We start from the raw sequence: 21,897 nt of genomic DNA, 5'->3' as shown, positions 1-21,897 counted from the left end.
TTTGAAACTGTGGATGTGATTAGAGAGGCTAACCTCTACCAAGTGCTTACACAGTCATACTTTTTGCTCTCAGGTTTTTCACATTATTATTATTATCTAATCACCAAAGTACTTTATAAAGCGGCGTGAGAAGTCTGAGAGCTTCCTGAATTTTTTGCAGCCTCATACTGTTTCATTTCAGCACCATTTACTTGCAGAGCCAGATTTCTTGATCGCAAGCTCAGAGGGTGTTGGGTCCCACAGGTTGGGCTGTCCCTGTCTGCGGGGGTGCTCTGGGTGCTGGGACCCTCTGTGAGAACCACCCCTGCTGCTCTGGGAAGTACCCCAGGGAGGGGACATGCCGGGCCATTGTGGCAGGGGTGGCAGTGGCTTTGGCATGTCTTGCTTCCCTCCGAGGGTCTGGGAGCTGGTGCAGGAGAAGGGGGTCACTTTTCTGGGGAGTACTCCCTGCTGAAAGGGCCGTTCCCATCTCCGCTGGAGAGAGTACACTGAAGCAGCCTGTGAACTGGCAGTCAGACTTTATCTGACCTTTTATTTATCCGGCCTGCCCTCCCTATAAGACTGAACACAAAATGTCACGCAGTTCCCTTGTATCAAGCCCCCAGGCGTAGGCTTATCTAAATTACACGTGTCTGTGCTTCTGGAGTCCTGCAGCCAAGTTTCCATCAATGGCTCTCTAAGCGCTACAAGTCCCTCGATTCACCACAGAGGGTATCCAGCCAGGATTACAAAGCACACAGATCCAAAAGTGACACTTGCCTGAAGCAATAAATAAACTATTTCCCAAACTATGTTGCTTGTTAGCAGCTAGGCTTGCTCAGCTCTGCTCCCATGGAGTGCCTCGTTTCCTCTTCAAAATCCTGAGACGTGCATGTTAAAAGGATCTCACGTCCCCAGCTCACTGCATGTGGAAATGACATTAACAGCAACCATGCTCCTCAGCATAGAGCAATTAAAGGATCAGGTTAAATAACAACTAGTCTTTGTATCCAAGCCCAGAGCATGTGCTGATCAAATCTGTGCTTGTGGTCTGTGTCTTCGGTCAGTAAGCGCGGCCCCTTCCTGCCCCGTGGCTGCAGCAGGGCCTGGAGACCTGCATCTTACCCAGGCCCAGGACGATGCAGACACCAGCCCAGGTCTCGACTTCATTGTTCTTTCTTTCTCAAGTCACCTGCAAATAATCTTCCTGATACACAGGTGTATGAAATTTGTTTGCAAATTTGTTTGAATTTGCATCCAAATAATTTATATGAACAAGTCACAGCCTAGTAAGAGATTTTAAAAATTGAAAAAGCATTACATGAAAAATGTGAAAGTTTTCCCCATGAGCACCTTTGCTTATCAAAATAATTAAAGATCACCGCTACATTTTATATTAATTTATTAGAAAAAAAGATACACAGTTTAATGTGCAAATATATACAACAAACATTACATGAAACATCAGGAAGGCGAGCCCCTTCCCTCTATCAATGACTTACTCCTTCATAACAGAGATGACTGTTTAATGCTTCCCCACAGCTTTACAAATACAAAAAACGTATAATGCTTCATTTGCACAAGACAAAAAGTTTATTTTTATTTGAACAAAAAATATTCTGGCTTTGACATGGCAAAAGTCTGCTATTTTGGTGGCTTTTTTTTTTTTAAACCTGAGCAAGTTTTGCGGAACAGGGGAACAAAGGAAAGGCATTGCCCTGTGCTTCATTCTCATCACAGCATCTGATGGTCTTTGAATTACTAAACCACTGAATCACTTCAAGTGAACACAACTCCAAAGTCTACACCTATGATGTAATTAGTGACATGGAAGAGTGCGGGTGCTACCATTAGCAAAAGTGAGCTGGTTGAAAACACCTGACTTGAGTTAAATGGCTGTTGACATTTCTCAGGTAAAGTGTTCCTATCCACCAGTAACGAATTTAATGCTGCCTCCTCTAATAAAGGAATTATAAATGGAAAATACAGTTTAGTCCAAAAAGCAAACAAGTTTTGGACCCTGCTATGCCTTGCTCAAATGCGTGATCATTGAAAGAATAAGGCCGTATTAAACCTGAACTGAGTAAAGACCTTGGGAACACATGTAACTCCCAGTAAGCACTGAAATTCTGCTCGCTCCAGGAAAGAAATTCAGATCAGATTGATTTCTTTATGATTCTTTAGGATGTATTTCAAGCAGGTGTTTGACGCAGGCTATTTTTATATTCAGTGGCCACAGTTTCAGTAAAAGAAAGCCATTTCATCTCTGATCTCCTCCCTCCTGTGCCTGGGTGCTGGCACGCCGGCTCACTCACCGGCTGTGTCAACAGCGGGGGGAATCCAGCTGATCACCCTAACAATAACCACAGCACTGAAACCATTTGGCTTGGTTGTTTTCCACATCGTCCTGCAACAGAGCTTCACCTGGCAACTCCACAGAGCAACATTTCCAGTTGGGCAAAAGCTATTCTGCTCGCTGAGTGCTCTCTCCATTTTAAACGAGAAACCCCAGCGGTGCTGGAGAAGGCACTACAAGTCCTGAGCCAGGCAATGCCGGTTCCCCCAGGAGACAAGTTTCCTAAGGGACCACTGGCCATCCCTTGCTCATTTAGGTGCAAAGCCTTTCTCTGCAACAGCTCTCATGATACTTTTTTAAGAAATACATACAAATAGCAACATAACAGACCCCCAGCAAAAAGCAGACACTACCAGGAGTGTGTCTGGCTGACCCTGGAGCCAGTGCTAACCAAGGGCTCTTGCCTGGGCTACGTTTTCAGACCAGACACGCTTTCAGGTTGCTTTCACAGGTTTTCTTTTCTGTTTGGCCAAGGGATCAGTATTTAGGAACTGACTTCATTAAACAGTGATTCCTTTTTGCTCTGTAACACCCCTCCTCTCCCACCAGAAGGCTCTACGGGTGCTGGCCCTGGGCTGGTGGCAGCCCATAGCTATGTCAGTCATCTACTACAGCAGGGGCTGCTGTGGCTCCATTCACACCAAAATCCTTAATGATGGCGTGGCCACAGCAGATTTGGCTTTTGCCATCCTCCACCATCCTCTTCCTCCTCTTTACCCGCTTTGGAGTATTGTGAAATTTGACTAAAACAAAAGGAAATAAAAGCCTTGGGGGAGGACTGCTCTGCTTTTAAAACTTTTTTTGTACTTTTTTAATTGCTCCTGTTTCATGTGTTGTGCTTACACAAGAATGCATGTCACGGACCCTGGAGCAGCAGGTAAAACCAAAACCTAAATGAAAAATCTGAATAAACTCCCTAACTCAGCTTTTAGTTAAAAAGTGAAAGTCGGAAACCAGTGAACAGTGTTTGATCAAGAGAGTAGCGGGGGGGCAAGCAGGGGACACTGGGAAGTTGAAAGGGAGCCATTCTGATCGAAGGATAACCCTCACCAAGCTATATGTTTATGTCCTTTTAGGGGGAAAAAAAAAAACCCAAAGAACCCTTTCTTTTCAAAACTTCTGAATGATCCATTAGCCAGTTTGTCAAAGTTTAAATATTTTTACAATAAACTAGAATAACAAGCGAGTCAGTTGTCTCCAACAACTTGGTGTTTTTCCACTTAGAAGATTTTCTGACAGCATGAAAAGAAACACTCCAGTCAAACATGAGCTGATTTGTATGCTATTGCAATCTGCATCGAAGGCTGCCATGCCATCACTCTGCAATTGAGGATCTGCAGTAGCATAGCATAGCATAATTTTACCTGCCCTTTGTGGACGTTTTCTGTCCCCTACTGTAATATACATTTTAGCTGGTCTTTTAACTCTTTCAGTACTGCAGCATTCACTAAAAGCTTTCAGTGACAGGTATTATTTGTACACCTTGAAGGAAAGCCAATTCTTTTGAGCAGAAAGGCAAACATCTGTAACCGTGGCCCTTCCTCGCTTACCTCTCTCTAACACCTCTGTGGAGGTGCAGATCTCCACCGCCTCTCCCCAAACCCACTTCCCCTCTAGCAATACCACACCCAGGGCACAGTTGCTCAGAGCTCTCCTAAATCAGTCTTAAGACAAAACAACTGGGTTTTAACAAACTAAATTTCACACCAGACAAGATTTTTATGGAAAAGTCTGAATTCTTTTCAAAACTTTTATGAACATTAACTTTCATTTTAGAGCTTTGGTGGGGGCTGGAGGAGCAGAGTAGGAGGAAATAGCAGGTCAGCTATCTGCAGTATAAACCCAGTTTTTCCAAGCAGCTCTAGTCCAGGACACTTTATGCCTGCAGGCCTGGGTGCCCAGTTTGCCCCAGAGTCAATAAAGGCGCTGGTGAGCCTCGTTGTTCTTGCAGGGAAAGCTAATAGCCTGGTCACCATGGATCCCCAGCTTTGTATTTGCAGTGAGACTTGCAAGCACTTCAGCTCTCTTGAGGTAGGAGAAAATTGGTGTTTCTGTTAGCTATGCTGCCTCTCCCAGCAGGACGTGTGACTTGGCCGCGTCTCTCAGCCTCCTAGAGTGCCCAAATGGCTGAAGCAGAGTGGGTGCATGGAGGACAGTAAGCAGGAGCCTTGAAATGCCAGTGGTTTCTGCAGTGACATTTCTACAACCTCTGTTTGGTAAATCAGCATTTTTGGAATGTCACATTACAGTAATACAACGTGGTAGCAACAGGCACATGAAGGGAGGCCAGTGACTTGGCACTGTCAAAGAGCAAATCTTTCCTAAGGGTCCTGGCTGCCTGTCCTTGCTGACAGGATCAGACCTCTTATGGCTAGTGGGACTTACCTGCATGGGCAAAGCCTGCAAGATCAAATCCAGTGTGGGTCACTCAGCGGTACTGCATACTTCCATGATTCAAGTGGTTGTGTGCCACCTTAAAATAAAGATTGCAGCCAAGCTTTTAAAGTTAAATATGTTATAAACTATACACATATGTGATCCTGAGATAGTGCCTGTAACAAGTCCCAAGGTAGATAAGCTTCCTGAACCCAGAGGTCCTCACGCCGTGTAAGCACATTGTTGTTTTATTTTGGCAGGCCTGCTAGCCTCTCTCTGAGCACGCTGCACTTCCTAGCTCTCTTTTTTTGGGGGGGTGGGTCTAGTGAAACAATCAGTTTGATGACAACTACCAGCAATTCCAATGGCATTTCTTCTGCAGCTCAGATGAAAGCATTCTTGATCCTTTGCCAGTTCTCCCAAGACTTGCAGAAACAGGCTCACAGCTTCCCTTTCTATTTTTTGGCCAGCCAAGAGCTGTGTGCCTCCTCCTCCTGCTAGAGGAGCAGCTGTGCTGTGCCGAAGACACTCCTTAAGATAGGGGAGGAAACATCAGTAGGAATCAGACAGAAAGGCGACAAGTGTGAGCCACAATGGAAAGAAGAAGCTTAATACGATGACTGTTGTCCGGAGGGTCAGAGACCATGTGTTCCAGTCCCATCGGTACATAGTCCTGTTTTGAGTTTCTGACAGCATCAGCTCAGAGTCAGACCTTTTAAACCCACGGGAAAAATATTTTCCAAAATTCTCTTTGCTTAAACACTATATATTCAAAAAGTTCTTTTTATTGTTTCAGTATTTTAGCCCTTAGTTGATTAGTCACCAATACCTGTCAGATGCCCGCTGCCATAAAAGCACTCTGAGCACCCGCAGTGTTTGTAGGAATATCAAAAAATAGCTTTAGCAACTAGGAATTATGCAACAGAGGAAGAAGGCAGGACTAACTAGATTAATGCAACATGTAGTGAATTTGTTAACATTAAGTGTATGACTCGTCGCAGAATCATGCCAGAAAATGGTACCATGTAGCTTACTGGTAAGGGCAGTAAAAAGGGTAATGCTTTACTTGAATCATCAGTGAACCACTCACTCATTCAACATACTATTTCCAGCTGAAATCAAAGGTTTCCATTAAAAATGCCATTCTTCTGCAGACTGTAAGCATCTTATAACTCTCTCTGCCTTTGAACTCCACTGTGATAGCTGCTTCATTAACCTTGTGGTTCCAGTGCAAAAAAAAGATCCTCCAGATCCCAGATCTTCCTCCTTTAGACTTTTGATTGCCTCTCATCTGTCCATTCCTGCTTAGTGTTCTGTAAAGCTTGAGTCTTCTGTTCATCTACCTGGACATAGTCCACTCTCTGCTCCTCAGAGAGAAAAGGTTTCTGTGAGAGAGAGAGGAAAAAACCAATCTATTAATTATAGGGTTGAAAAGGCATGCTAGTGAAACCTGGCTTGATTTTCTGTTTTCCCTTTCCCTTGTTCCTTGATTGCTTCACTTCACCTTGAAGCTCACAGTGACATCAGCTGACAAAAGCATTGCTTTACAGCCTGCTTTAGCTATAATTATCCATCTGTCACCCTGTCACTCAGCCCAGCACAGCGAGCGAGGGAAACGTGCTGTTCTGGCTATTTCCATGCAGATAATCATTCTCTTCTCATCTGAGTGATCCTGCTGCAGGGATAACCTATCTGCATTTTAACTACAGGGAGGGTTTAAATAAGAAAGCTTAGGAGTCTTGAGTCTTTTGCATCCAGGAGCATTAGCTGATGGGGGAAATGATACACAGGATATAAAATGACCCAAACTGACACCAGTTCATTGCTCTGCAGTGGTACCTACCTCCCACCTGGGCAGGTTATAAGCTCTCTGGGATAAGGAATGTATTTTCTCAGCATTGCTAAGGAAATTGAAATGCTTTTGGTGATGCAAGAATAAAGATGCACTTTTTGCTGTGTTACAAGAGACGGTACAGTTTTACCCTGTGAATTTATCATGGGCTGTAAACTTGTTACTGCAAAGAGGTTTGGGGGAAAACTAGCAGGAAAAGGTTTGTGGAGACTTGATGAAAATGAAAGAGCATGCAGAGATCCTGCAAGCACCAACAAGCTTGTCCACGAGCCCTCATGGCTGCACATCCCAGCGCAGTCTCATGCCCTCTGCCAAGCTCGTGTTAATGGCATCCCTATGAGTCACGCTAAGGACACCTTATCACCCTAATAGTGCTTTTATTATATTAATCTTAAGCCTGCCACAAATGCAGTCAGCTGGAAACACGACTGGCTTCATCATGATACTTAGGGCACCTAGCAGAGTGTGACTCTTAGTCTTGTTTTCCTCCCAGCAGACAAAAAGATAGGACTGGCTGTGGGGTTTTTCAGATGACTCGTACCTTCTGTACAGGGGATGGGGAAGCAGAATTAAAATCCAATGCTAAGTAATCAAGGTTAGATTTCCTTGTCCATGGAAAAGCACCACTGTATGGAGATGTTGCCTGTCTGTGTTCCTGTCAGGAAAGAAGAGAAACTTTTAATATTCTTAAAACATGTTCCTAAAAGGAAGTAGGACTACAGCTGCGAGGTGGGAGACTCGTCTGGCAGAACGCAAGTGAGAAGGGTCAGCACCCACCTTACTTTTTATGCCAAGGGTGCGTTTGGTGACTTACCACAGGATAATGCTGATTAACTGTGGGATGGCATAAAGAAACTGTGAGAGCCTTTTTCTCCTGGTAATTATGGCAAAACAAGCAAACCAGGCTGATTTTCATTCAATGTTATCAGGAAGGACTTGTGCCCAACTTCTCGACCCAAGCCCTTGGAAGACTCAGATTTGCCAAGGTGCCCTCTTAACAACCATCATTGTTCTACAAGTCTGAAGAAATGGTGATAATTCTGTTCAAATCTAGCAACTGAAAATTAATCTCAAGAAAATCACAGAAGACCACAAATGTATGGAAGGTCTTATTTGACTAGAAAAATCAAACAGGGAGTAGTTACAACTGGAACTGCCCTCCTGAGCAGATTTTGATCTGGCAGAGGTATGGGTTAAAATTTGAAACTATGGTTCATGGAGATTGTGGTCAGTTTTGCAATGTATTTCTATAGCCATTGCTGTTGGGCTTTGGCTGTGGAGCCAAATCTGTAGACATTGGCTCAGATCAAGGGATTTGAGATCCATTTCCACCTAAAATTCAAAGGAAACTGAGATTCTGGTCTTTTGCAAGATATGGCTAAAGAGTGAATGAAGAAAAGGAAGCCACAAAGCCAGATGTTCTTTCATGGGATGGGAAGTGGGGTTAGTGCCACCAGCCAAAGCAGAAGCAATAAGAGACTTTAATGGGAGTTCTGTTTCTGCACAATATTTGGTGTGTTTCTTTAGGAAGTGCACTAACGGCTTTCTGTCATTTCCTAGGAGATTTTGCAGGGCACACTTTTAAAAGGTGAAAAGATTTAATTTTCTTTTGCCTTAATGAGTTCTCATGTAAATATGGCTGATCCCTGTGATCTCTTGGAACTGCTCAGCAACATTCGTGGGTGAACAGCTGAGTTCTGCAGAGCAGAAGAAGGGCTTCCCTTATCTCTCTGTAAATTGGTCCCAGTGTCTTTGGCTTAAAACCGTTTCATCATTTTTTTTAAAAACAGAAGGCAAAGGACAAACCTCCTCAACATTTTTTCTTAGAAAACAAACTTCTGCATTCTCTATCAATGTGACAGAGCAGAATAAAGCAAAGGATGGCTGTGTGAAAATGAAGATTACCATATGAATGTAACTTTCTTCCTCTTCTCCGGAAACTGAATTGGCAAATATTCTTGCTGAATTAATACCGTCTCTTTCTGGTGAGATAAAGCTCATTCGATTGCTATGAAGAAAAACACAGGAGAGGTTAAGGAAGCATCTTACAGATGCTCTGAAATGAAGCCAAAGCCTGACACAGTCCATATGGTGAATAAACTCACACTAACGCTGCAGCCTTTATGGAGAGGATGTCTAAAACCACTCCTCAGTTCTAGAAAAAGTGTGCTATATTGCTATGAGTGTTTTTGTTGATTTTTTTCCCTGGGATTTATGAAAGTTTGCCATCGCTGGCATGACAGAAAGCATAAAACATTGGAGCAATTCTCCAACAAGGGGCACAGAGACAGATATAATTCATCTGGGTAATATGTGCCAGTGGGGCTGTTACTTAGTTGTGCGGGTATCCACATTTTGGAGGTTGATGTGAATTAATCAGCTACTGGAGGTGCATGCAGAGGAACTTGTCTGGCTTTGAACACAGTGTAAACACATGCTATCTGTGCTATGGAGATGGCTGTGACTCAGCCCTTGTACAAGGAAATCTCTTCCACTAACAACTGTCAGAGGTATATCGTGAGTAAATTATTGCAGGCTAGCACAATGGGGTTAGTTATTAGGAAATTAGATGGCCACTTTGTGCAGCATGAACAGTATAATTCCTTTTGCTTTATTAGTTCCGGGCATACTTCTTTTTAGTTTTGTTAATGTAAAACATGCAAACACTCTCTGAGCTTGTTATCCTTCAGGACTCTGCACTGTGTCAGCACTAATTAACCACAGCGCTCTGGCAGGGATGCTTGGGAGGCAGGCTACTGGGCTTCCCTAACAGGCAGCACTGAAGGGCTTTAACTACCTTAGAACTGTACAGCTGAGAGAGGGGTCTGCAATCGAGAAACTTCCTATCTCATGTCCCTTTTGCCCTCCAAATGGCTACCTGAGGTGGAGGAGTGGAAATGCCCTGTCTGGCACCTTACACTATTGTAAAACCACAATTTCCGGAGTGACTGGGGTATGCAGAGGAGGTTGATGGGAATTCCTGGCTTTTGCATGCACACTTCAGCACAGCTGGTCTCCTGTCAGCCTTTTGCTGTACCGCCAAGAATCCCCCCTGCCAGCAGGCTGCAGTCCTCCCCTGCTCATGAGTTCCCTGAAGATGAGTCTCACTGCCCATGGAGCCCAACAGTATCATCTGTTCATACTACCTGGGCTTTGGGACCAAAAGCATTTGTTTTACCCCACAACTAATTTCCAGCGACAAAAAGTCACATCAACAGATCAAATCTGAATAGCTGTGTGGCAGTGCAAAGGCTACACCCAGGCTACAAGTCAGGCGGATCTTTATCTTACCTGGTTCTCCTTTGCTGCATTAATTTTCAGGAACAAAAATGGCTCTATCACTTTGAAAAAAAATAAGTGAGGCATTTTAGCTTCTAGCCATCGCAGCAACCACACTAGAGTGCAGACCAGCTCCAGACTTTTCAAAAGGAACCTTCAATACAGACTGAGCATCACTGCGTGATGCTGAACGCACTGCAGCTGCCTGTCCTGAAAAGGACACTTGCTTTTTAGAGACAGCAAAAGCCTGGGGGATGCTGGAAGGAGCCTGGGGAACTTTTTGTTGTGGACTTTGCCAGGAAATTGTTTCTTGTGGGATGTGATAAGTTATTTTTAACTCCATTCCACAATGTTAAAAATATTGGAACGGCAGGTTTCTTGTTGACTTACTAAGGCACAGTCCACATCCTGGTCACGGCAGCATGCTCCCGGATTGTGGAGAGGTTCCTCAAGTCCAGAGGAGGTGGCCGTGCTGCAAGTAGATACAAAAGGAAATATATTTCCAATAGCAGAGATAATGAAAAGTACAGACTGTTCAGACAAATGCAGTTTTATATTAACAGCAAGAAACTAACAGAGTATTTCACAGAACATAACTGATATAACCAAGACAGAAATCAGTAACAAATGACCACTTCGGTCAGTGCTAGAAAGCAAAGTCCCTCATTTACCCTAAAAAACCAGAATAAATACAACGGGCATAAGGAAAGCAAATGCCCCACAAGATCCATGTGCTTGCCTCAGATCTGCTCTGCATATGCTGCCTCCAGGAGGAGAGGCCAGTTCTACCTACAGGTCAACACACGTTTTGGGCTCTCTTCAAAACAAAAAGGTCCTACACATGGAGATCACAATCATTCCTCTCACTAGTCAATGTACGTTTTTCACTCCATTCTCAAAACCCTCTAAGAAAGGACCCGAGCTTGCTTTGCTTCCTGGCAATGGTCTAAATCTCTGTCCCCAGTCGATTTCCCCTGTAGCTCTGCAGCCCAAAGAACTCTAATGTAGGCTAGGTTTAGGCAATTTCTCTGCTGCAAAGCTGAATTTTGTCCCCAGTATATCCTCTGGAAGTGCAACCCAGATCTTGGAGATGCCATGAAAAGCAGAAGTGGAAAATTACCATCAGTAAAAGCATCTGTGGGAAATTCCTAATTAAACCAAGATAGCTGCGCCTACCCAACCAAGGTTTAACCAACAGCCCCCACAAGTTTAGGTATTTGAGTGCCTGGATGTGCTGCTCCTGGAAGGTCAGGGAGCTGGTGAGACAGCAGCACATGTACTTCAGAGCTGCAGGATGTAGCCTCCAAGGCTATGTCTGTTTGGTCATTTGCAGTCAGAGTGAATCTGAAGCCATGCACCATGCTAATGCAGCCACTTTGACTGGAAAAGTAGGCATGGATGCTCTTCCTCTGCTCACAAACGACCCTGCAGACGCATCCTGTTACGGTACTATAAGCCACTTACACAGCAATTCAATCTCTCTTCTAGAGCATGAAGTGCTTTAAAATGTTCCAAGGACACTACCAAAGGAGGTCACCCATGTCCCTGCTATCAGGATGCCTTGGCTGCCAACTGCACCTTAGGTTTGGGCTTACATTTCCTACGAGGCTTGAGGTCTCGGTTCACTGGAGGGGGCTCCAGGTCCGAGGGAAGCTCAGGTAATGGGCTGGTGAGTTTTTCAGTGCTGACGACAGGGAAGGTAAACGTGGCTGAGCCAGGGCTCATGGGGATATAGCCGTCGGGTGAACAGTCGGAGCCGGGCGCAGAGGGAGAGGTGCTGGGGCGCATGGGCACGTAGCTGTCCTCTGTGATGTCCGAAGCAGTTGAGTAGAGTGGGGAGAACCGACAGGGCTTCAGAAGCAAAGGAGAAAAAAAAAAAAGAGAAACGGGTCAATAAATGAATAGCTAACCCCCTGCAAGCCAGGTGCTGTGAGCTGGCCACAGATCTGAGCCAAGACCCAGGCCAGAAGAGTCCTGACATGACCTTTCTGAGAGGCACAAGCTGGAAAGACATGAGACAAACACATGAGTTCGGATGCACACTCCACCCTTGGAGAAGTGCACTTCTGAGCTTTGCAAGTCGCTGCTGGAAACTAGAACCAAACTTACTGGTGACTTAAGTAGGTTAAATCCTCCAATTTCAGTGAGGCTGCACTTGCCTCTCCCAGCAGTAATTCTGACCTATAAATGAAGGAGGATCCTTCATACAAGAAAAGTCTGAAGGGAGAACATCTGATGAACCAGATTTTTGCAAATGTGGAAGCTGAGAGAGCAGCCACACAGACCTACAAGTTGGTTCTGATAGTTGAGAATAAACACTAGAAATTTATTTCATGCAGGTTAGTGCTGACTGAGTGGCAAGAAGGATTGAATAGAAACCTTGCAAGCTTTCAAAGGGGAGAAAAATAAAAGTTGCCCACCACCAGAGCTTCCATACAAACAGCAAAGGATCTCCCACACAGAAGACAGTATCCAGTGCCAGGCAGAAGACTGGTTATGTGATGTGTGATGGTGCTACATATAACCATGTCTATCAAAGGCTCAGTCAGGAAGCTTTGGACTGACAGAGCTCTGAGTCACAGGCACTTTGAGAGCAGAGATTTTCCTATGTCCTAGAGAGGAGATATCCCTCAGGATCATGAAGTGATAGGGTTCTTTAGACCCTTTTTTCAAGAGATAAGCAGTTTTCCCAGATGCTTCTGGTCAACAGTTTAATTCTTGAGGTTACTGGTATCCCTTTTCACAACAGACCTGGCTTCATTGACTTTAAAAACAGAGTGCCCAGTGTTGTAGCCTCCCCCTCCCTCTTCTCTCAAAGGCTTCCTGCAGTTGTGAAGAAGCAGCACGGAAGTTGCCCAAAGCCAAGTGCTTCTTCCATTTTTTTATTCTTCTGCTGAACACACACAGGAGAGGAATGATTGAGTATCAGGATGTGAAATGATTCACTTTCTGAAGTTTGTTATGTGCCAGTGTTTTAAATTTATGCAAGCAGAGTACTTACCAAATTCAAGCTAAGCCTCTTATCCCGACTTCTTAAGGAACTGCCTTCCATGTCTGCTGCAAGGAAAAAAAAAGTGATTAAAAATGTGGTAAGGCAGTGCAACCTTACAGAGATAATTCTGGAGTAAAGCATATGGCTCTAAAATAATTAAGAGCTTTATAAAGGTTCTATAACTCCTAGTATTTATCCTAAATGAGGAAATCCAATGACACTTAAGACCAGAACCAACTCAATAGCATTTCAAGAGTGATTACATCTATTTTAAGTATGATGAAACCAAGGAACATGTTCATGTATAATCCAGCTGTAACTCATGCTTCCTGTAACGCAAGCAGTTGAGGAGAAAGACTGGTGTGGTGTGGAGAGCAAGCAACCAAGCAAAAACTTAAGCTAGCTCCTGCTCTAGTCCTGCTCTGTTTTCCCATCTGTCAAATTGGGGAAATTATATGCAAAGGGACCGTCGGGAATATTAATTCATTACTGTTTGGAAAGTTATTTAGAAGCCTCGTATGTAAGGTGCCAGGGAAGCACATGTTATTGTACAGAGAGTGCATAGGAAAACTTAATGGTAGGAGAGAAATTCTTCTCCTTGTCACCCAGAAATGCTGATGTGGTGCAAGTGGCTCAAGCTGATGGGGAACAAACAGACAGGGAAAAGGTCACCAGTCACAGTGTCCCCGTGTGTGGGTGGCCTTTGTCTTGGTGTAGGTCAATTTTATTTTTGAAGCAAAAGGCAAAAAACCTGAACTTCGGTATTCAGTGCATAGCAGATCAGCAGTGAGAGATGCTTACAACTACCATCCTTTTCTTGAAAATTATTCTCTGTGAAGAAAATGGCTTTTCTGTGGGAATGCATTAACACCCTGCAACCATGTTAATCCAGTTCCTGCTCTTCTGGTGGAGATGTTAATAATGCACTGCAACTGGGGGTCTTTGTGATGGTATCAACATAAAAGGCAAAAGAGCTAAGCAAGAACAAAGCAATACTGTTAGTGTGATATATATTCAGATAGACACACTGTACTGGGACAGCTACATTTATTTATTATTTTGGCAAAAAGACATTCAGGCACAATGCTCGGGCAGATGCCAGGATACAGGTGCCTTACATGTGTACAGCTTGTTCCCCTTCATGGTACTGCAACCAGCATATGCTGCGTTTGCACTGGGTTAATTAAATCTGTTCAGCTTTTACAGGTTGCCAAGGGCAAAAAATGAAGTAAATAACTCGAGTGGGCTCACTCTGGGAGCTGGTGAGGAACAGCTGTTTTCTCCCTGTTTCGTCTTCTGATCTTCTTGTTAAACACATTTGAATTCAGAGTTTAACCTTTCAAATAGTTTCAGCTGCACTTAGAGTAAGAAAAAATAGCAGCACTTATTAATTCATTGCTGCCCCCTGTCAGGCAGAGATAACCTTGCAGCACAGTAGCAGAACATGACATTCAGCCACTTAATCCTCTTAAAAACATTTTGGCGTAAATTGGTTTGGAGGAACATTAACTGTCTCAAGCACGTTGGCGGTGTTTGAGCGGCACATGTGCAGAAACAAGAGCAGCACCTTTTGGGGAACAACCAAATATAACTGATAATTAAGAATACCAATTCCACTGATGGGTGTTTCTCCAGAAACCTTCCAAGAACTGTTTGTACACTGATAAACAGGCTGGACAGATGTCTCCTTGCTTTAGCTTCTGAGCTTTAAGAGCAAGATCTAACAGCCCCAAACACCACTTGGTCATTCAAACTACGAAGTCTAAAGGGATGCTTGTCCTTAAAAACCTACATTTTCTTCCTCATCAAAAATGACATATCACTGCAAAATACTTGATTTCTGGCCAGGTATTCCAGATGTCTCCCTCTGTTCTGTGACTCCACAAAATAAAACTTTCTCATATTGTGTATCTGGTTTTTGACACCTTGATGTTCTGGGTTTTTGACTGTTATTTTTGTTTGCCATGATGGTGTTTCAAGAACAAGTGGAAAAGTCACCTCAGCTCAGAGCAGAACTTCAACAGAGCCCTGCTTTGCAGTAGGTTTTCAGGCTACCCTGACTGAAGTGCAAGGACAGAGTGGGATTTGCCTAAGGACACACAGAGTCCCTGGTTCAACTGGGATTACATTCCATCCCCAATGTCTCCCTGGCTTCCCGTTCTTTACTCTAAGCTGCAAAAAGACACACTGCTGTTATGGAAAGGACTGGATGTAGCAAAGCAGCACAGCTACAGAGGCATTTTGTGTTTTGACCTGCATAAACAGAGAGTGTGGCATTGCCTGGATCAATGGCTGGCTTTTCATTTTTTTCTACTGCTATTTTGGAGAGGGAGGGGGCATGGAAAACTAGCAAGTCGTGAAGCACCCTGAAGAGATCACAGTCAAATTGCTGCCTGTGTGTACACACTGAGGGGCTTTTACAGAGAACTAGCGGAATGTGAGGGACAGGTCTAAATCCTACTTGGATTCACCCAAAGCATTTCGGGTTGCTTTGGGTGGTGTATGATTTCACAGAGGGGAGGACAGGGAGGCACAACTGGAGGTGGGCACCCGCTCTGTGCTTGTGGGCAGCTCCATCCCTCACATGGGTCCTGCTTTGCTGGCTCTCAGAAATGCACTCACCTTTCCAGTTCCTCACGTTGTCCAAGCTGGACAAGGAGATCCTCCTGGGCACCAGAGCAACCTGAGCTCGGCAGATCCCTGCGTGCCCATTCTGGAGGGCTCCACCGCCCACCTCATCCCCTCTCCTGTCTGAGAAGTGCGTTGGCTTGGGTGGCCGCGGCGGGGGCGTGTTGGACAGGATGTCCAGCTGAGTTACACCGTAGGGCAGTGCATTTTGGCTCTTGTCAATCTGAAAGGTTGGTGTCAGCGGCGTCCCCAGCAGTGGAGAAGAGGAGGAAAAGTCACTGGGTGGCCCGCTAATGTCTATGTTCCTGGACATGGTGCTGGGATTTGCCAATGGGGCCCCGTCCTGGTGCACACTGCCAGTGCTGGACGGCTGTACAAGGTACAAAGAGGGCTGGGACTGCAAGGAGTCGACAAAAACATCGTCTGATGAGGTTTGCTCCAGAGATCTGTCTGAATTCGACCAGCTGTCACACCTGCACAGACACAGAGGTCAGGACCTGCACTTTCCTTTTCTCCTGGTTGCAACTGAGCAAGCTCACAACAAAAAAAACCCAACCCCACAGTTCGGGACAAAATCCATCCCTTCCCTATGGCTGTGGAAGGTCCCCTCTGAGCTGGGCTGGGGCACTTTGTGGAGCACCTTGAGCAGCAGCAGGCAGAAAGGCTGTCCGGAGGGAGGCTGTATGTGAGGTCCCCAGCCACCCACCCTGGAAAGGGACAGGACCAACATATGACGCTCGACTGCTAATCTGCACTACGAAAAGCCCCCTGTAAATTGGATTAAGTGGGGGACCCCCTGTTGTGCTTGGACGCCTACCCTGAGTGGTGGGCTCAGGGACCAGTTTGCCCCAGTTTCCCAGGGCATCACTGGGCAGGCAGAGGGCAGCTCCAGCCCAGTGCATCTGCTAGACCCCAGACCTACCTGTTGTGGCTGAGCTTGCCCGACTCGCAGTTGGAGAGGAAGAGGTAGTCGGGGAGGAAGACCGACTCTGACTCGCTGGGGGTCTCCTCTGCGGCAGACACGTCAGCAGCAGCATGGTTGACTGAGAAGGAGGGATCAGCGATGCGGGAGGTGTGGGTGGAGGCGGCCGGCGATGGCTGTGGGGACGAGGTTGTGTGAGACAGGCTCTCCACCGAACCTGCAATGGGAATGGATGGCCCCGGCTGAGGGATGGCTCTGACTCACCTTGGCCCACTGCCTCTCCTGACCATCACCACCTTGCCTTTGCACCAGGGGTGTTTTACCCCAGAGCAGCAGTGGGTCAAGGCAAAAGCAGTTTCTGGGGAGAGGGAAGCCTGATTTTGCAGCTGCTCGCCCTGCCCAGGCTGGACAAGCCAGCTGCCAAATCGAGGGGCTGCAGGAGGTGCAGACCCCTCCTTACTCTGAGGTCCCCCACTCCTGCAGGGCTGTAGCACCTGTCCTGCAGATATTAAGGAAGACAGCCTCTGCTGAGGAAAGTGCTGAGGCAGAGCAGTCTGCTTTATCAAGTATTTTTTAGGACCTAACGCAAATAATTAATTATTAATGTTCAACACTTCAAATTAATGGCAACAAGGAAAGGGATTGATTTCTTCACGCTTTCTAGATCTCAGAGGACAAAACTGAGCTTGTGTACCCAGATTTGTTGCACCTTTGAACTTGTCTGCAAACTCCTTATGTCTCCTTAGGCATCAAATCCACAAGAGCTGTGCTGTAGCTGTTATTGCCCAGCTGGAGGCTTGTTGGCTCTGCTGAGAAAAGGGACACTACTTTTCTGGAGGCCACAAGGCACAGGGGAGCCTGTGCTCAGTGGCACCTTTCCCGCTCCCTCCTTCCTTGGGCATAACACTCCGGTTCCCCCTGGCAAAGAGAGGGGTGGCGGTGGGGAGAGGAGCAGGTTTTGGGCTGCAGGCAGCAGGGCTGGCCCAGGCTGCACAGAGCCGGCCATTTGCTCAGCTCCAGGTTCACCTCCAACCACCAAGGCCACCCTTCACTGGCAGCATACGGCCGAGGCACACATTCCCTCCTGGCCTGAGCATTGTCAGGCAGCAGAGACAAGTCTGGCTCTGTTGCTCTCCCGGCCAGAAAGCTGGTGATGCTGGGCAGGAGGGATCTAGGAGTGATGGCTGAGCCACAGAGAGTTAAGGCTAAGCAAAGCCTCTGGCCCAGCTTTTGGGGTATTTCGACTCAAAAATCGAGTCCTCGGTGCAAGTCGGACCTCCCACCATGGGCAGCTGTGGAGTGGGAGGGGCCTGGGGTGTCTGCAGAGCAGCTCCTCAAAGGCATCTGCTCCTGGCAGCAAGCTCAGACAGCAACACCAGTAGCACAAGCCCTCAATTAGAGAATATGATTTTTTCTAATGAAGTTTCAGGTTGCTACATGGCGGTTCCCTTGCCAGGGCTGCATGGGGACCAGGCAGTGCTCGCTGGGTGCCCCAGCTGTCCCCAACACCTGCGGGGCCATGGGTACCCATCTCTCTGGCTGAAGCACAGACACTGTCTGAGACAAAGTTGCAAAACTCTTCAAAACGAAAAACCCCGCAGAAAAAACAAACACGAGAAACCAGCTCCTGCTGATAAAACCAAACCAAGCATAAACATGCCTTCATAGTGTAGCAAGAAGGCAGATTTCTCTAACACTGATATCCAGAATTTGCTGGCAATGCTGGGAACCAGCCCCTGACCTGCACTGTGCAGTGAGGTCCTGAGATCCTCCGGCAGGTTCTACCTAGTCCTCAGCTCAACACAGCAACAAGCCTTGGCACTGGACTGGTTGTTGTAATCACTTGTCAACCCTGGGAGGTGCTAGGTATATATGCAAGGTCAGGAGGGATGGAGAGGGCTGCCAAGACTTGGGTGGTTAGACAGCAACGTCATTAAGCACAAACAAAACCCTCTAGTGACCCAGACATCCACACTAGCCACAGTGGGCTGTCATCTTTCTGATCTCAGTCAGAAGAGTAAAACAACTTATCTTCTCTCCCTGCACCACCCACACCTCATCCCTTTAAACTGGGGAGGGAGCTGCCTCTTTCCTTCCCATCTACCAGTATCAACTTGCTGCTGCTTCCTCCTGTTACCTTCGGAGGTCTGGTGCACTGGTGGGCCCCAGGTCAGCAAAGCACACAAGCATGTGCTTAAATTCGAGTTTAAGCAAAGCATTTGCTTAATTTTGAGCAGGTGCTCAGAGCAGCAGGATTTCAGCAGTGAGCATCTGGAAGGAATGGCTTTTATAGAGTTTCATATTTGCAAAGCAGAGCTGAGGGCTGCAGCCTTCCCATTTGAAAAATAACTTTTCTCTTGTTCATTGTGCTGGCTCAGACAGTAACCCTGCTTTCAAATCTTGGACTAGGAGAGCTGTCTTGCAAGCTGAGGATGATCAAATATGCACCGGGCTAACTCCACGGGGAATCTCAGAAAAGCATGTTCATGTCACCATCTGACCACATTTAAAAAGAAAAAAAACAAACCAAAACAAAACCCAATGACTAAAAACTGCCACAATGCATAAGAAAGAAATTAATGACTTTCTGGATTATTAACACAGAGAATGAACAGGCCTGAACTCCATCTGGTACTCACAGGGTTTAGCCACGGATTATCCCATCAGGAAAGGCTGTGAGCTGCAGACCACATGGCAACTGTTGTGAGCAGGAGGGAGGGATGGGGACAATGCAGACCTGCCCTTTTCTAACCTTCAGGGGCTCAGGGACCTGCAGTCAGCTCCTAACAGACCATCCCTGTCCCTGCCAGCTCTGCTGGTAACCGAATCAGTGTGCATTAAAGCTGTACCATGACAGCAGCTGAGTAGAATAAATTATGCATGGCCACTTTCAACAGGGAGAAGGCAGAGAACAGATTTGGTGCCTGCCGTCCCCTTTGCCAGAGAGACAGCAGGAGGCTTTGGCTGCCAAAGTAACTGCTTTGGTGGGTACTAACCCAAAAAATCTCTGCCCTGCATTGGTGGGGAAAGTCACTGTGCATGCATCCTCCGCAGTGACTTTCCCCATCAATGCAGGGCCATAGCTTGGGGAAACAGAGGGCTTCTCCCTCCTGCTACAGACCTCATCCTACTTTCCCAAAATCGTTACAGTGCAACAGCAGTGAAGGGACACAGTGAAACAGTGGTGTCCTGCTCACAGCAGCCCCCCGCCAGGCTGCACTGACATATCAAGGAGGTAGAAATGCCACCCACCCCTTCTGGCCAGGGGCCAGAGCCTGACATTAAAGAACAGCCTGGAGTCCATGCAGTTGAGAGGGGATTTCCTCTTGCTGAGAGGGAAGTGTGGAGGGAGTAGCTAGCTCCAGAGCCTGTCCTCCAGCATGGGCTGGGAGGAGCCATCAACCTCCCCTGAACTCCTGTGCAAGGGCCAGGTGTGGCAGTGAGCAAGTCTGCCAGGATGCTGCCTGCCCTGCTTTGTATGGGAACAGAGTGGGGAAATGAAGTGAAGATGCTCAGGAGAAAGCGTCTCTGCAAGGAGAGCACAGTCCCTCCAGGGAGCCCTTCAGTGCAGTGGTCCCAGCTCCCTTGCTCCCAGCACGCTGCCCTGGCTGGGGGAGATGCTCCCCAGTGTGGCTGCAGTAAGGTCCTGGGGAATCAGACCATCCCCATGCCATGGGAACAGCATCTGTCCGCACTGGTAAAAGAAAAACAAAAGGGAGAGACATTTAAGGAGACAAAGAAACTATCAGAGGAGCAGGCAGAAAGGGAGAAAGTCCCAGCAATGGGCAAGGATAAGTGTGAACAGGCAACCAGAGGTGAGGGAGAGGTGGAGGAACAGAAATGCTCTAATCCAAATGTCAGCAGCCAAGAGAGACCCAAGGGTAACCTGTCACTTACGGTGGCCCTGCCAAAGTCATGGTCTATGCACTGTGCAGGGAGGGCCACCAGGCTCCACTGTGGCCCTGGGTGCTGTGGGAGAGAGTAGAGCAAGGGGAGCGATGGACATCAGCAGGGACCTTCAGGTAAGGGCTGCATCTGGAAGGAGCAAGGCATTTACATGGGATCTGGAACAATACTTGGAGCCTGTGGAAGAAGTGAAGAGAGAACCCAAGACAAAAGATCTCTCTTGGGCTGAGGAGCTGCCTGCCAAGGCATGGCCTGAGGGAGCATTCAATGCACAGCTACAATCTTTAAAAGTAAGGCTTCCTAATGAAAAAGGCTAAACAACTTTCACAGCAGTTTCTCCAATGAAAAGCTGCTATATTGCATTATGTCAATTAATCATGGCTTCAGCTTGCGTATGGGATAAAGTGCACCTTATTTCATCTGCTCTTCTGCCCAGCCACTTGGCTGAAGTGTCCTCTCAATCCCCAGGTACTGTGGGACTGGGGAACAAGTGCTCTACTGGGAGCCTTCACCAGAGGTAGAAGCAAGATTTTACATAGAAATGGTAGGAAAATAGGGAGGGAGGCCTCTTCCTCTCTCTTCCAGCTGACTCCCCTGAAGGTGCCAGCTCCCCCATCATTTTCAGCACAGCCAGCAGCACATTTTCTTGCGACAGCCGAGTGCTGCAGCATGGTGATTGCTTCTGGCAAGTCCTTCCCGACAGTCGCCCTCCCAGGTGCTTCCTGACATCTGCCTGGAGCTCGCATTTGCCTTGTCTCTCAGCCGTCCTCCCTCTTGTTGACTAAAAAGCTGTCCTCAAAGGGCCAGCTGCGGTTTTGCTAACTTTGGTCTGCATCTGGTCGCTTATATGTCAGACCAGAGGCCTTCAATGACTAGGACCTGGCTGTTCGTCCAGCTTCTTGGCTACTGGGACTAATTTGGAACAATGGGATGGTGTTTACAGCTGAGTCACTGCGTAAACCTGTGGCTGCACTTTCTCTGCATTAAGCGGAGAAAGCAGCAGATTTGGTTTTGGTCTCAAAGTCACAGCAAATTTTCAGATGCAAGGATTAAGAGTGATTGATTTCACAATATAATATTGGCTTTGAGATTCATTTTAATACACAGAACAGCTTATTAAAATTTCTTGCAATTGATGTGTGTTTCTTTTGATGATTCATTTCAGGGACTATTATTTTTTTAACACAGTAGCATTCAAGTTAAAAAAGCATATGGCATTTAATAGAGCTTCTCTCTTCTTATGTTAATTTTTAAGGGTAATTTGTTTAAACCTACAGGCTCTTGGGGGATTTAGGTGCTTCCAAAAATCTGAAGCAATTAGCAACTGTTTGAAATGTGATGTGCATGCTGTGGAACTGTTTTAAACAGATTTAAATCAGAGGATCTGAACATGCCCTGCAACCTGACCCGCATACACCCCAGACCTGACCTCACCAGCATGAACTGCAGGGTAAATAGAATATCTTATGAGCTATTGGCCATTACAGATACATAAGTGCATGTCTGGAAGCTTAGCTTAGGCAGTCTGTGATGAGGGCTGTAAATTCAGGTGCCAGACTTTACAGTGAACCAGGGAAAATGCTCTGCACTGTTGAACTTTTCGGGGG

The 21,897-nt window shown here is 46.5% G+C and overlaps 1 protein-coding gene across 2 annotated transcripts in view; it reads right to left on the bottom strand.

Moving 5' to 3' along the window:
* Positions 1-1,364: 1,364 nt before the first annotated feature.
* Positions 1,365-21,897, bottom strand: part of GAB3 (GRB2 associated binding protein 3) — a 68,912-nt gene continuing 48,379 nt past the window's right edge. The window contains exons 3-10 of one of the 2 annotated variants that reach the window (XM_074835277.1): positions 16,385-16,601; positions 15,457-15,935; positions 12,844-12,899; positions 11,438-11,693; positions 10,233-10,314; positions 8,469-8,571; positions 7,105-7,218; positions 1,365-6,096 (exon numbers count right to left, since the gene is read on the bottom strand). In XM_074835277.1, the coding sequence (XP_074691378.1) occupies positions 5,980-6,096; positions 7,105-7,218; positions 8,469-8,571; positions 10,233-10,314; positions 11,438-11,693; positions 12,844-12,899; positions 15,457-15,935; positions 16,385-16,601 (1,424 nt within the window). In that variant the 3' untranslated portion in view covers positions 1,365-5,979. The remainder of the gene's footprint in view (positions 6,097-7,104; positions 7,219-8,468; positions 8,572-10,232; positions 10,315-11,437; positions 11,694-12,843; positions 12,900-15,456; positions 15,936-16,384; positions 16,602-21,897) is intronic. The other variant, XM_074835278.1, reaches the window with a different exon arrangement.

This window comes from Strix aluco, chromosome 10, assembly GCF_031877795.1.
Source record: "Strix aluco isolate bStrAlu1 chromosome 10, bStrAlu1.hap1, whole genome shotgun sequence".
NCBI classification, from domain to species: domain Eukaryota; kingdom Metazoa; phylum Chordata; class Aves; order Strigiformes; family Strigidae; genus Strix; species Strix aluco.
Note: the sequence above shows the minus strand (reverse complement) of the source record. Positions and strands in the feature narration are given on the sequence as shown.